Raw genomic sequence first — 14,656 nt, 5'->3', positions numbered from 1 at the left:
TCAAACCACAATTTAATATGAATAGATGTTTCTTTTTTCAAGATTTGACAATGCATATTTTTTTTAATAATTTAAATGTAATTTATAATTTAATTTCATACATAATTTAATTTAATGCATAATTAAAAAACGAATAAAATGTACTTGATTTAGTGCATAATTTAATTTACATTTAAAATATATCTAATTTATAATCGAATTTAATTGAATGAATAATTTAACTGACATCATTTTAATAAACAAAAAAATAATATAATGTATAATTTAATGTAATGCATAATTTAATATGCACAATAAAAAAACTATTATAATTTATTCTTCAATGTAATGCATATTTTAATAAACATAATTAATGATTATTATATACATATTATTAATGAATAAAATAATTTACACAATTTACTAATATAATAGTATAATCTGTCTATAATTTATACTTTATTGTAATGCATAATTTTATATGCATAATTTTAAAAAATCGAATAATTTATCATTTATAATTGAATTTCAATTAATACATAATTTAATTTACATAATTAAAAACAAAAATTTATAAAAATGACAAAAGCACAAAAACGTTTGTTTGAAAATATAAAAATTAAGCTAATTAAAAATATGAATGAATACAATAATAGTATATAAATAAAAGTAAAATATGAAATATAATTTTTTTTGATGCATTTTGTCTCAAATGTTTCTCTTAAAAAATGAGAAATGTAAATAAACATAATTGTGTGTTGCATCATTTTTTACAAATATTTCAACTGAATTAATTCCATTGCGTTGTGGCTTCACTGTGTTGTGCTCCAGCCTATTTTTATCTTGTTGCACCTCTTCTGTTGCAGAAATGAACTAACCTGTGGGGGTGACAGTCACTTTCCCCATTTCCATCGTCTTCTCCTGAATCCTCTTCCAGATTCCCTGCTCTCTCGTCCACAGTCTGGCTGTGCACACGTACATCCCTCCATCTTCCGGCATCGCTCCGGAGAGCACGAGACTGTGCGAGACTCCGTTTCCCATTTCTAGACGCATCCCGCCATCAGTGTAGCGTCCCGTGAACCCGTCGCCAACCGTCACACCCAAATCTGGACCAAAGGTCAGCAGGTCCTCTAGTACAGACGAGCCCTTCTGGACCGACCAGGTTAAAGACAGGTAAATTCCTTCGATGAAGCTGCGGGAGACGTTGCACAGGAGTCTAATGGATCCACCCTCGGGAACCACAGGGTTTGGGGTGTCGGGAGCCACTATAAGACTGTTAGGAACAACTGAAATAGAAAGATAAAGGGTGCATCAGTGTGCATTTCCTCTTTTTAATTTGACATGAAACAAAGTTTCGAAACATTATAAGCTGTTAAAGTTTTAAATGCAAAAACAAGGCAGGTCAATTCTAAGGCAAATGCAACCAGCAATTATAACTGGTTTGAACGACACTTTGTTTGTTTTAACACTCCTTACGATCAATGAATTACAGTAATCATACAGCAGGAAATGTCATTGCACACCGCCATCAAACCATTGGACAAAGCTTATATACAGACACACATATAAATGAAACAAAACACAAAGAAGATACAATGTTAGTCTGACAATAAATCCAACTTTGTGTCTGCCAGGTCTAACCACATGAACATCATTCATCACCAGTGACAGAACCAGATTGACAAGTTTAACCAATCGTGTGGAAACAGATGTGTAAAGGTTCTGCAGGAAAACAAGTTAACTCTCTCCGCACAATGCTTTACTGGCTATATCACAATTAAATATGAATTGTTGGCCCAAAACCTCCCGCTTAGAAAGGAAGAGACGAGCATGTAAAATGATAAAAAATTAGTGGAATCTGTAAGTATGACTGTAGGCTATAAATGTAGTTTACTTGTTTAGTGAATGGACTAAACCCACTAGTCTCATATTACAGTCTCATGTTTCAAAACTGTATGTGTGTTCTTCCATTGTAAGTGCGTAAATAGACGGACAGAGGGAAGGACGAACATATGGATGGATGGATACAAAGTTGGACAGATGGCTAGATAGACGGATAGATAGACGGATGAATGATGGACGGATGGATAGACAGATGGAGGGATGAATGATGGATGGATGGATAGAAAGTTGGACAGATAGCTAGATAGATGGAGGGATGAATGATGGATGGATAGAAAGTTGGACAGATAGCTAGATAGATGGAGGGATGAATGATGGATGGATGGATGGATGGATGGATGGATAGAAAGTTGGACATATAGCTAGATAGATGGAGGGATGAATGATGGATGGATGGATAGAAAGTTGGACAGATAGCTAGATAGATGGAGGGATGAATGATGGATGGATGGATGGATGGATAGAAAGTTGGACAGATAGCTAGATAGATGGAGGGATGAATGATGGATAGATGGATGGATGGATGGAGGGATGGATGGACAAAGTTGGACAGATGGCTAGATAGATGGAGGGATGAATGATGGATAGATAGATGGAGGGATGAATGATGGATAGATAGATGGAGGGATGAATGATGGATAGATAGATGGAGGGATGAATGATGGATAGATGGATGGATGAATAGAAAGTAGGACAGATAGCTAGATAGATGGAGGGATGAATGATGGATAGATGGATGGAGGGATGAATGATGGATAGATGGATGATGGATGGAGGGATGGCTGGACAAAGTTGGACAGATGGCTAGATAGATGGATGAATGATGGATGGATGGATGGATGGACAGATGGCTAGATAGATGGATATATAGATGGATGAATGATGGACGGATGAATGAATGGACGATGGATGGATGGACAGAAAGTTGGACAGATGCTAGATAGATGGCTACATAGATGGATGAATGATGGGCGGATGGATGGATGGATGGATGGACAGATGGCTAGATAGATGGATATATAGATGGATGAATGATGGATGGATGAATGGATGGATGGATGGACAGATGGCTAGATAGATGGATATATAGATGGATGAATGATGGATGGATGGGCGGATGGATGGATGGACGGACAGAAAGTTGGACAGATGCTAGATAGATGGATATATAGATGGATGAATGATGGACGAATGAATGGATGGATGGATGGATGGACGGATGGACAGAAAGTTGGATAGATGGCTAGATAGATGGATATATAGATGGATGAATGATGGATGGATGGATGGATGGATGGATGGATGGATGGATGGATGGATGGATGGATGGATAGAAAGTTGGACTGATGGCTAGATAGACTGGTGGATGATGGACGGATGGACCGACGGATTGATAGACGACAGACAGACAGATAGACAGATAAATGGATGGATGGTTGGACAGATGGAAGACAGATGGATAGATGAACAGATGAATGGATGGATGGATGTACGGATAGGCAGATTATAAATAACTAGCCTAAGACGCTGTACTGGTCTTGTCTGGAAAGTGAACTGTAATTAATACGATTTTTGTTGATCTTTCCTCTTTACACACTGAGGGACGAGTCGTAATAATTTTCAGTGCTAACCAACAGAACAATAGTTAACCGATGAGTTTATCAGTGCGGATCCCACTGATCTGAGATCTGCCAGAACTCTGCACCTGCTACAGTGAGTGTGTAGCGGACAGGAGGGAACACAGCACCTGACGGTGGGAAGTTAGTGTGATCCTAGTGTTCATCAGGAACACTGCTTATCTGTTCCCGCTGAGAGAGAAAACATGAAGACAAACCCGACAGAAACAAGGAGTGGTTTCATGAAGTCAACATCATTAGACAGACCGGTTACACTTTATTTTAAGGTGTCATTGTTACAGTGTAATTATATATTTAAGTACTGAGTAATATTAAGCAACTACATGTACTTACTATAGGGTTAGGGTAGGATTTGGTTGAGGGTTAGTTGCATGTAATTATGCATAATTTAATGTTATTACTATGGTAAGTACATGTAACATATGTAACAAGGACACTGCAAAATAAAGTATTAGCGACAGACCTTTAGCGGATCAGCATACAATATCAAAAATCTCCATTTGCATTTAATCCCATTGCTGTCAGGAGAAACAATTAAGATGTTTTACATGTCCTGTGGGTTCTCACACAAATCTGCTGTGATTACACTAATTTTCAAGACGTTCAGTCAGTGCTCATGAACTAAAGATAATGATAATATCATTAACCCAGTGAATTTTGCATAATGAACGCTGTTGGCATTCAGAGAGACTTGCTAGTCCACAGATAAAAAATAATTACGTTTTCACAGCAAAAATGGTTTTGAACACATCAAACAAAAGCCGTTAGCAATTAACGCATTGCACAACCTTTTTTTTTTAAATGATCTTTTAAATGTGTGTTTGTATTAAAAACTTTACTTTTGTATGAAATCTTTTCTGCTCATGCATTTGTACGCAATGTTTTACGTTGGATGAGTTTTAACTCTTTAAAACAACATAAACATAATCACTTGCAGCTGGACATCTGCTTCATATTGATATTAAACAATATTTTTGACTTGCATAAAACTACATAATTTAGAAAGGCTTTTAGCAGATCAGCATTAAATCTTGAGATATTTTGAAGTAATATTTCACAATATTAATGTTTTTACAGTAATAAATAAATGCAGCCTTGGTGAGCACAAAATTCATCTTTTAAAAACATTTTAAAAAATCCAAATTATTCTAAACTTTTGATCAGAGAAATGTAAATTAACATAATTAAGTCTTAAAGACAGAATCAACCCAAGGTGGGAATGGGATGTACAGTATGTATGGATGTATGGATGGATGGATGGATGTATGGATGGATGTATGGATGTATGGATGTATGGATGTATGGATGTATGGATGGATGGATGGATGGATGGATGTATGGATGGATGGATGGATGGATAGACAAATGGACGGATTATAATATCATTAACCCAGTGAATTTTGCATAATGAACGCTGTTGGCATTCAGAGAGACTTGCTAGTCCACAGACAAAAATAATGTGGTTGTGGTTTTGAACACATCAAACAAAAGCCATTAGCAATTAATGCATTGCACAACTTTGTGACATTAATGACACTGCATAACCTTTTTTGTTCATGCATTATGCATTTGCATGCAGTGTTTGTGCCAGATGAGTTTTTTTTAAAAGAGTTTATACATTCTCACCTTGCAGCTGGACATCCGCATTATAGTTTCCACTAATAATGGAGTCAGTGCTGGGAGTACTGCACTGGTAGGTGGTGCTGTCACTAACTCGAGCCTCTTCAATCCTCAGTTCCACTGCGTTGTCCGCTAGTCGTGACATGCTAATGTCGCCGTTCTGTATGCGGTCCTGAAGAGAGCGATCTGAGAATTTTTGGTCAAACGTTGAGATCACTTTGATGGATTCTGTCCCTCGCGTTACCATCCACTCGAAGTCCTGATACGTCGGGCCCTCGTAGTCCGAAACATTACAGCGAATAGACAACGGCTGGCCCTCGACCCGGAGCAAAGGGCCCCTAGACACAGTCACCGACCTGCAGTGGCATAAACCTTTAAAACACAAACACAACAGAGCTTTATTGATTGCTCTTTATATCATATTTAATTTCACTTATGTCAAATGGTGTTGGTAGAGCATTTAATGTGTGAAACAGAACAATCAACCTCAGTAGGGACTTTTATTGTGATTTATTATGGTTTTATCCATAGTGTAAAAGTGGTAACCCGTAGTCGTTTCCTTAAAGAGCCGTTTCTACTTGACTGAACCCATTCCACTAGGTATAAATTAATGTATTTAGGTGATTTGGGCTAGAATAAAGCCAGTTCATTCAGGAAGGCTTTTAGCAGATCAGCATACAATCTTGTAATATTTTGTAATAAGAGTTTACAATATTACTGCTTTTACTGTATTTTTGATCAAATAAATGCAGGATTGGTGAGAGACTTTTTTTCAAAAAACCTAATTCATCAAAACTTTTGACCGGAGAACATAAGTGAGTCTTACAGTAAGAATCAAACCCTTTTATTGTGATTTATTATGATTTTATCCACACCGTAAAATGGTAACCTGCAATTGTTTACAAAAAGAGCTATTTCTACATGATTAAACCCATAAAAACTTGTTTTGTTGGTAAATTGAATGGATTTAGGTGATTTAGCAATATTAAACTGTATTTTTGACTTGCATAAAGCTACTTAATTTAGACAGGCTTTTAGCAGATCAGCATCAAATCTTGAGATATTTTGAAGTAATATTTCACAATATTAATGTTTTCACATTAATAAATAAATGCAGCCTTTGTGAGCACAAGATACATCTTTTACAAACATTTTTTTTAAAACAAAGCTTTTAAATACATCTTTTAAAAACAAAGTTTATTCTAAACTTTCAGAGAAACGTAAATTAATATAATTAAGGCTTAAAGAAAGAATCAACCCAAGGTGGGATGGATGGATGGATGGAAAGACAGTTGGATAGATAGATAGATAGATAGATAGATAGATAGATAGATAGATAGATAGATAGATAGATAGATAGATAGATAGATAGATAGATAGATAGATTAAAGAGCTATTTTAACGTGTTTTAACCCCTATAACTTTTTTTGGCATAAATTAATAAATTTAGGCGATTTAGGTGATATTAAATAATATTTTTGACTTGAATAAAAAAACTGTTAATTTAGATGTTATCCTTTTTAAGACACCATTTTTTTCAGTGCACGTGTAACTGAGGAAGCATCACTAATTCGCTAATCTGATAACCTGATTTCTGAGTTTCATAAGCATACAATAGTTTGGCATATGGCACTTTACAATGGGATTATGAGGATTATCTTCAAAGCACATGATGGCACTTTCATAAAAGACCCCAAATGCAAATGAATCGCTATGCTAATGATAACTCTGTCTCTCTCTCACCCCACTAGACTTGCAAATGACACCAAACGAAAAAAGCCTATCCTAAAATATTCCTTTCTTACAGGAAAGCTCCTGAAACACAGGCTGACATGCTGAAGGAACCTTCTGGGCAACTTCAAAACTCGGGAAGACACAGGAGAAATGTGTTTGTAAAACCTTGTTATTTTCACCATATACTCATTTATTTTCTTTTGTGCGTATTAAAAGTCCATTGGGATTTCTGTCAGCATGGGGAAATAACAAATTCTTAATGTTCAGCTTTGAAGTCGATAGAGCAACTCTTTAAGAGACCGCTTTATATTATAAATGAATACAGAACAGCAAGAAAATAGAGGTGATATATATATACCCTACATGAAGTAAAAAAGGTTTGATGTTTGTTTACATGCTTGAGAATATGTGCATATGCAAATAAATGCAATTTAGTCACTACATGTTGACCATGTAAATCTAAGACTGGTAAGAAATCAAGACATACATTTCTATAATAAGAGGTTTATTTAGGTCTCATGTAACATATACAACGCAACAGAAGTAGACAGTTTCACCCTTCTTTTCTCTTTGGCTTGATCTGAGTAAAGAATGAACTGTCCTTCAAGGGTTCCTTGCAGTATTTTTCAGTTCAACAAAGAATCTGTTTTCATAAACAGCCAGTTTTGGCTGCGCAGCGTTCATGATTTGCTATTATGCTCTTTGAAGATTAAAACATTTTGGGTGTTTCATGACAGGATCTTCAGATCAGTGTTTTGGATTCTGGCTTCTTTAAACCCCTGTATATTGAAGGTTTTCTACAGAATTAGAGAATAAACAGTAATTTGCGGAACTTACAATGATTTAATCTATTACATGAAACCTTTTCGATTCAAATTAGAAACCTTAAAGTATCAGGTTACATGCCATTCATGTCACATAAAACTCAGTTTCCAACTTTCATTTTGTCATCACATGGCATGGCATGTTAATTATAAATGTTAATTATTTAATATTTTGCAAATCTTTCATTTTTTTAGACTACTATTTTTGACCATGTTAAAAAAAAAATATGATAAATCAATACAATTTTATAATAATGACAAAACGAGAATTAGTCATTTTATATGCAAATGCTACACTTTGTATTAAGTAAGATACTATAAAACTTTGAATTTTTGACCACACAAAACAAAATCAATGCAGAACAGTTCAATAATGATTCAGAGATAAATCTCATTTTATATGCAAATCTATGCTTGAATATGAAAATCATTTTGAAAAAAAAGTTTAAAAAATCAAGGCAGAACAGTTCAATGATGATGCTCATTCAATATGCAAATCTATACTATCAATATGCATAGGCTATATGTTATAGGCTACTACTTCCTTTGAGGTATTTACTATGAAATTTGACCATGTAAATCTAATAGTACCAAGAAATCAAGGCAGAACAATACTATAATAATATTTGGCAGATTTAATTAGATCTCATTTAATATGCAAACATCTAAATATGCCTATATTTCCATTGAAAGAACTATACATTTTGACCATGTAAATCTAATAATAGTAAGAAATCAAGGCAAAAAATATATATATATATATATATATATATATATATATATATATATATATAATGATTGATAGATGTTGAATTAGATCTCATTTTGTGCCAAGCAGCAATTTTTAACGCTGTAAAAAGTGAAATCTACCCAATTTGACCCTTTAAAATCACTAAGCTGTAAACAGGTTCATATTAAATCATAGCTAATTTATACGTCGCCACGAGAAGCACATTTTAGTCACCTTTAGAGAAAACACTTTGACTGTTTCTGACTATTTGCCTTGACAGGAACGCTGTTCCTCGTGTTAATAACACAGGCTGAGGGTTAGTCTTCTGTTCCCGAAGGAAACTCACCGACAGCGGCGAACAGCAGGATCAGCGCGCGCGTGTTTCCCATGTCCACCGCTTACTCCTGATATGAGCTGAAGACGGACTGAAGGACAGACAGACACACAGGTTCACACACACACATACACCTGTGATCCAGAGAGAGAGAGAGAGAGAGAGAGAGAGAGAGAGAGAGAGAGAGAGAGAGAGAGAGAGAGAGAGAGAGAGAGACCCTCGCTGGGATGACGTCAGGATCGCAGTTTGGGAGCGAACGTGAGATGACTGACGCGCGCGTGCGCGCCCGTGATTGATTCACGCTCGTGGAGGTTTAACGACCGAATGACGGAAGTGAAGCGGGATTCCCTACGTCTCTCTCTCTCTCTCTCTCTCTCTCTCGGATAGATAGATAGATAGATAGATAGATAGATAGATAGATAGATAGATAGATAGATAGATAGATAGATAGATAGATAGATAGATAGATAGATAGATAGATAGATAGATAGATAGATAGATAGATAGATAGATAGATAGATAGATTATTCAGTATTATTGCAATTTAGTATATAAATTTTCCGTTCCATTCTGCAATCACAACTGTAATCTGTTTAGTAGAAAAATGACTTTTAAATTGAGTTATTCTCTCAGCACAGCAAATTAGAGGCGTATAAGCCTACTATGCCATCTAGTGTTGAGAAACCTACAGTTATAGTAGACACTTCCTATAGGCTATGTGACTTTCAGTACCCTTGAGGAACAACCTTACAGAATAACCTGGAGTATGTTTACGGTTCACTTCATGTTGACTCAAACCAGCATCATTCTGGCTGTCGGCTCTGAGTCATTGAGCCTACCCTAACCCTAACCCTAACCCTAACCCTAACCCTAACATCCTGGCTCATTCAGTGTAAATATGAGCATTGATTATTACACTGAAATCTTGAGTTTGTGGTGCATCTTTATTAGCAAGAGTCAGTTAATGTGCCACTATCAGGGTAAAGGTGCGGTTTCAGTTCGGAGAAAAAAGAGAGAACTGAGAATAAAATGTTAATCGATTCTGTAGATTTCCTTCTGCTTCTAAAAACAGATGGAGACTTCTGCATTATGGTCAAGAATGAGGCATAACATCCTGATTGTAAGGCAAGAGACAGTCTTTAAAAGATTAAAGCCCTTTACAGACATTGTCTCTTAGCATTTCTCAAAAAAAGTGTTTAAAGTCCCCTTGTAGTCAATAATTGTATCCCTTAAAACTCATCTTTGATCACCAAAATATCATATTTAAATGTATTTTCCTTGAAAATAAATTTCTTCATGCCTTAAAATATCTTGAATGTAACTCTACTACACCCTTGCCTTATTTAGTATACGCGGTTCTATGATTATGCAAATGAGCCCCACCTCCACTCACTCACACCAGCTCAGAGATCCACTCCCTTTTATTTAGAATACATACAAATGTCATTTACGTCTTTTAGTTTGTCAAGAGATTTAAAGCACCGTTTCTGAAGAGTGCGCATGAGTGAACGTGCTCTACTTCGTAAGAACAAGCCTATGATTGAATCTGGAAATAAAGCAAAAATGAGAAATTGTCCATGTCCGTAAATTTATAGCAAAACATCTAGCATTAATTAGATATTCATTAAAAGTAGCTATTACTCCACCACCTGTGTGACATCATTAACCAACGTGGTTAAACAACCACTTTGCAACACTACGGTTTCGGGAAACAGTCGTGACTGGCTTGTTGATTTCTTCAACGATGCATCATACTATAGTAAGGCGGGTGCCAGTAAGTCTGGGCTACCCTGCAAGAAAGCAAAAGGCTCTCTTGAGAATTAACATTTGAACTCTCTCTTGCATATGTAACAGCAACATCCGAGACGCACCACACAGTGCAAATCACACCTCACTTCTACAGTCTCACCATCTCACCTTCTCACCTAAAACTCACTAAAAACCTATGCAATGTTAAATGTGTGCAATAAGTAATTATACATGTTTGGTATAATTTGAAATGTCTCAGTGCGACTGGTACAAAGGTAATAAAGTTTTTGATAGTTTAGAGATAACTCACACACAGAGGAGGGCGTGTCTTCCGGGCAAATGGCCGGAAGATCCCAAAAGCTGTAAACTCTGAATGCAAACTCCCATTGTTAGCAAATGTTTCCATGTGAAATAAGTTTCTGTCTTGGTCTGGGTATATAATGAATTGCAACAAGAGGCTCAGGGCGATTTGTAGCTCAAATTAGCCCGTGATGTGGAGTGTATGCGAAACACTCAGCATCATGTATTTTCTAATGTCAGGTTTGCATCTTCTCCCTTTATTCCAGAGCATTTGATGTTTTGTATTAATTATCTTACTTTGAACTGATTATGAAATTGGCATGATACATTTACCTGACATAATAAATTGTAAACATTTGATTTATTCCGACTGACTCTGAAATTGTTTTCCCAAGTAGATTAAACGGATTCGTATGTTACCGCAAGTTTTGCGTCAGATTAGTGACGACTAATATTTGGCACTAATTCAAATGTACATGGTTTGCTCAGACAAGAAGTGAATTTCCGTTTCGGGCAGCAAACGTGCTCCTTGACCAACCTAAATCTGGGTGTGTCTTACCTCTGTTTTCATTTAATGTTACTTTAGATAAGTGTACGTGGGAAACACGGCATGGCCAATCCAAAGATAGATTTTATAAGAGAAGTAAAGTTGGTTGACTTATCTGTAGTAGTGACCATACCTCTACTGAAGTAATCGCTACGTTAAATTCAAGTGTATGCAATTCCATGGGGGGCTATACCAAAGTATCTTTGATTGTGTAAGCGTGAATGCGAACAATCTCAGGTATATAGACAATTACCGCTATTTGGTGACCAAAACTGATGAGCTTGTGAACGTGAGACCCGTTTTAAGCGTGAGGACCTCTGAGCAACATAGCTTCCTAATATGAACGGATAAAATATAAGTAAAGAATTGAAAAGAATAATCAAATGTGCTGCTAAACTATTATATGATTTACCAATAACCAATTGACAATCTAACCTAAATTCAAGGTCGTCAGATAAAAGCTTTAATGGAATTCAATTACTTTGCCGTGCGGAAAGACAGTAACACGCAGGGACCTTCACCCGTTCTATCGGATACCACCTTTGGACCGACCCAGACGGGCGTACAATGGTAGTGAAGCAGCGAGTTATGTCGTTGTACGAGAAACACACTCCTGATTGGTTACAAGGTAGTTTGTGACATCAGAAACACCAGCGATTTCAAACCGTGTTTTTGAGACTGTCTTTGGTTCACTGCAGTTTTAAGGAGAAAATACTCAGCAATGATTAGATTAGATTAGATTAGATTCAACTTTATTGTCATTACACAAGTACAGGTACAAGGCAACGAAATGCAGTTTAGGTCTAACCAGAAGTGCAATAGCAGCAAGTGCAGGATATACAGTGGTTCCATAAGTGCAGAACATGGATATGTACTGAATAAATATAGAGTTGAATACTATTATAAACAAAAATTTACAGATAGATTTGTCCTATGAATATAATATACAGATAACTATTACTGTGAACAGAATTTACAGCTAGATATGTACTGAATATAATATACAGATGACTGTTACTATAAACAGAATTTTACAGATAGATATGTACTATGAATATATATACAGATACAGATGGCTGTTACTATAAGCAGAATGTGAGCATAATATACAGATGGCTATTACTATAAACAGAATTTTACAGATAGATATGTACTATGAATATATATACAGATGGGTGTTACTATAAACAGAATGTGAGCATAATATACAGATGGCTATTACTATAAACAGAATTTTACAGATAGATATGTACTATGAATATATATACAGATGGGTGTTACTATAAACAGAATGTGAGCATAATATACAGATGGCTATTACTATAAACAGAATTTTACAAATAGATATATGTATAAGTTAGGCTAAAATGAGCAGTATAACAATGGATTTAAAGTAGTGCAAATAAAGTTTGGACAGAAGCTATCCGAGTGAAAGTGCAGTGGAAGTAATTGCATATTACAGTTAAAGTACGGTATTGCAAATGTATTATGTAAACAGTCGGTACTGTAAATAAACAGTCGGCAGTGCAAATTGAGCATATTCCAGTCAAGGTAGTAGTGCAAGATGCATATGTAAACAGTTGTTTCTATAATAACAGTCAGCAGTGCAAATGAACATTATAGTATTGCAAATAACAAAATGGAGGCAGTTGTGAGGAGGGAGAGGAGAGTCAATCAGTATATGAGGGGAGTGGGATCAATGAGGGTTAGAGTTTAATAAAGAGACAGCTCTGGGGAAAAAACTGTTCTTTAGTCTGCTGGTCCTGGTCCGGAGGCACCTGAAACGCCTGCCGGAGGGCAGGAGAGAAAACAGTCTGTGGGCTGGGTGAGAGGAGTCCTTAAGGATGCTGCGAGCTCGATGCAGACAGCGTTTCCTCTGGATGTGCTCGATGGCAGGTAGTGGAGTCCCAGTGATGCGCTGGGCGGTTTTCACCACCCGCTGCAGTGCCTTGCGCTCTGCAACAGAACAGCTCCCATACCACACTGTAGCACAGTTGGTCAGGATGCTTTCTATTGCACAGCGATAGAAGTTCACCAGGATAGTGGAGGAAAGCTGATTCTTCCTCAGTGTCCTCAGGAAGAAAAGGCGCTGGTGAGCCTTCTTGACCAGGCTGGAGGTGTTGGTTGTCCAGGTCATGTCCGCCGAGATGTGGGTCCCCAGGAACTTGAAACTGGAGACACGCTCAACAGCCATTCCATTGATGTGGATGGTGTCGTGTGTGCCTCTTGACACTTTCCTGAAGTCCACGATGAGCTCCTTCGTTTTGGTGGTGTTGAGGAGCTGGTTATTTTCAGTGCACCATGTGGCCAGGTGCTTGATCTCCTCCCTATAGGCAGTCTCATCGTTGTTGCTGATGAGACCAATCACCGTAGTGTCGTCCGCAAACTTGACGATGGAATTAGATCCGTACACAGGCTTGCAGTCGGAGGTGAAGAGGGAGTAGAGAAACGGGCTTAGCACACAGCCCTGTGGTACACCTGTGTTGAGTGTGATGGACGTGGAGCAGTTGGAGCCTGATCGAACATTCTGGGGTCTGTTGGTCAAAAAGTCAAAAATCCAGTTGCACATGGAGGTGTTGATGCCCAGGTCTCCAAGTTTGGCTATTAACTTAGTTGGGATGACAGTGTTGAATGCTGAGCTGAAGTCAACAAACAGCATGCGTGCATAAGTGTTCTTATTGTCCAGATGTGTGAGCACAGAGTGCAGTGCCATGGAAACTGCATCCTCTGTGCTCCTATTGCTACGGTAGGCAAACTGGTGTGAGTCCAATGTGGATGGAAGAGAGTCTTTTAGGTGTGCCAGGACCAGCCGCTCAAAGCACTTCATTACGATGGGTGTGAGTGCTACAGGGCGGTAGTCGTTAAGGCACTTCGGGCTGGAGTGTTTTGGCACTGGCACAATGGAAGTGCATTTAAAGCATGTTGGTACAGCTGCTTGGGCAAGAGACAGGTTGAAAATGTCTGTAAAAACCCCAGCGAGCTGCTCCGCACATGCCCTGAGTACGCGTCCAGGGATGTTGTCTGGTCCAGCAGCCTTGTGCGCGCTGATCCTGCTCAGTGCATTGCAGACATCTGTGGAGGAGAGTGTGATCGGCGGGTGGTCAGCTGAGGATTTGAGCTTGGTGGCAGTTTCTCTGTTGTCTCTTTCAAAGCGAGCATAAAAGTCATTTAGCTCGTTCAGGAAGTTGACATCAGTGGCTGCGGGGGTGGAGTGAGAGGGTTTGTAGTCACTGATGGCCTGAATGCCCTGCCACATGCGCCGAGGGTCAGCGTTGGAAAAGTGTCCCTCTATCTTAAGCT

The 14,656-nt window shown here is 37.6% G+C and overlaps 1 protein-coding gene across 1 annotated transcript in view; it reads right to left on the bottom strand.

Annotated features, from left to right (window-relative positions):
- ptgfrnb (prostaglandin F2 receptor inhibitor b) overlaps positions 1 to 9,087 on the bottom strand; it is a 44,030-nt gene extending 34,943 nt beyond the window's left edge. The window contains exons 1-4 of the mRNA XM_082163790.1: positions 8,977 to 9,087; positions 8,773 to 8,932; positions 5,145 to 5,510; positions 858 to 1,265 (exon numbers count right to left, since the gene is read on the bottom strand). Of these exons, the coding sequence (XP_082019916.1) occupies positions 858 to 1,265; positions 5,145 to 5,510; positions 8,773 to 8,815 (817 nt within the window). The 5' untranslated portion in view covers positions 8,816 to 8,932; positions 8,977 to 9,087. The remainder of the gene's footprint in view (positions 1 to 857; positions 1,266 to 5,144; positions 5,511 to 8,772; positions 8,933 to 8,976) is intronic.
- Positions 9,088 to 14,656: the final 5,569 nt, after the last annotated feature.

This window comes from Leuciscus leuciscus (assembly GCF_965113295.1).
Source record: "Leuciscus leuciscus genome assembly, chromosome: 3".
Taxonomy (NCBI): Eukaryota; Metazoa; Chordata; class Actinopteri; order Cypriniformes; family Leuciscidae; genus Leuciscus; species Leuciscus leuciscus.
This window is presented reverse-complemented; position numbering and strand designations above follow the sequence as displayed.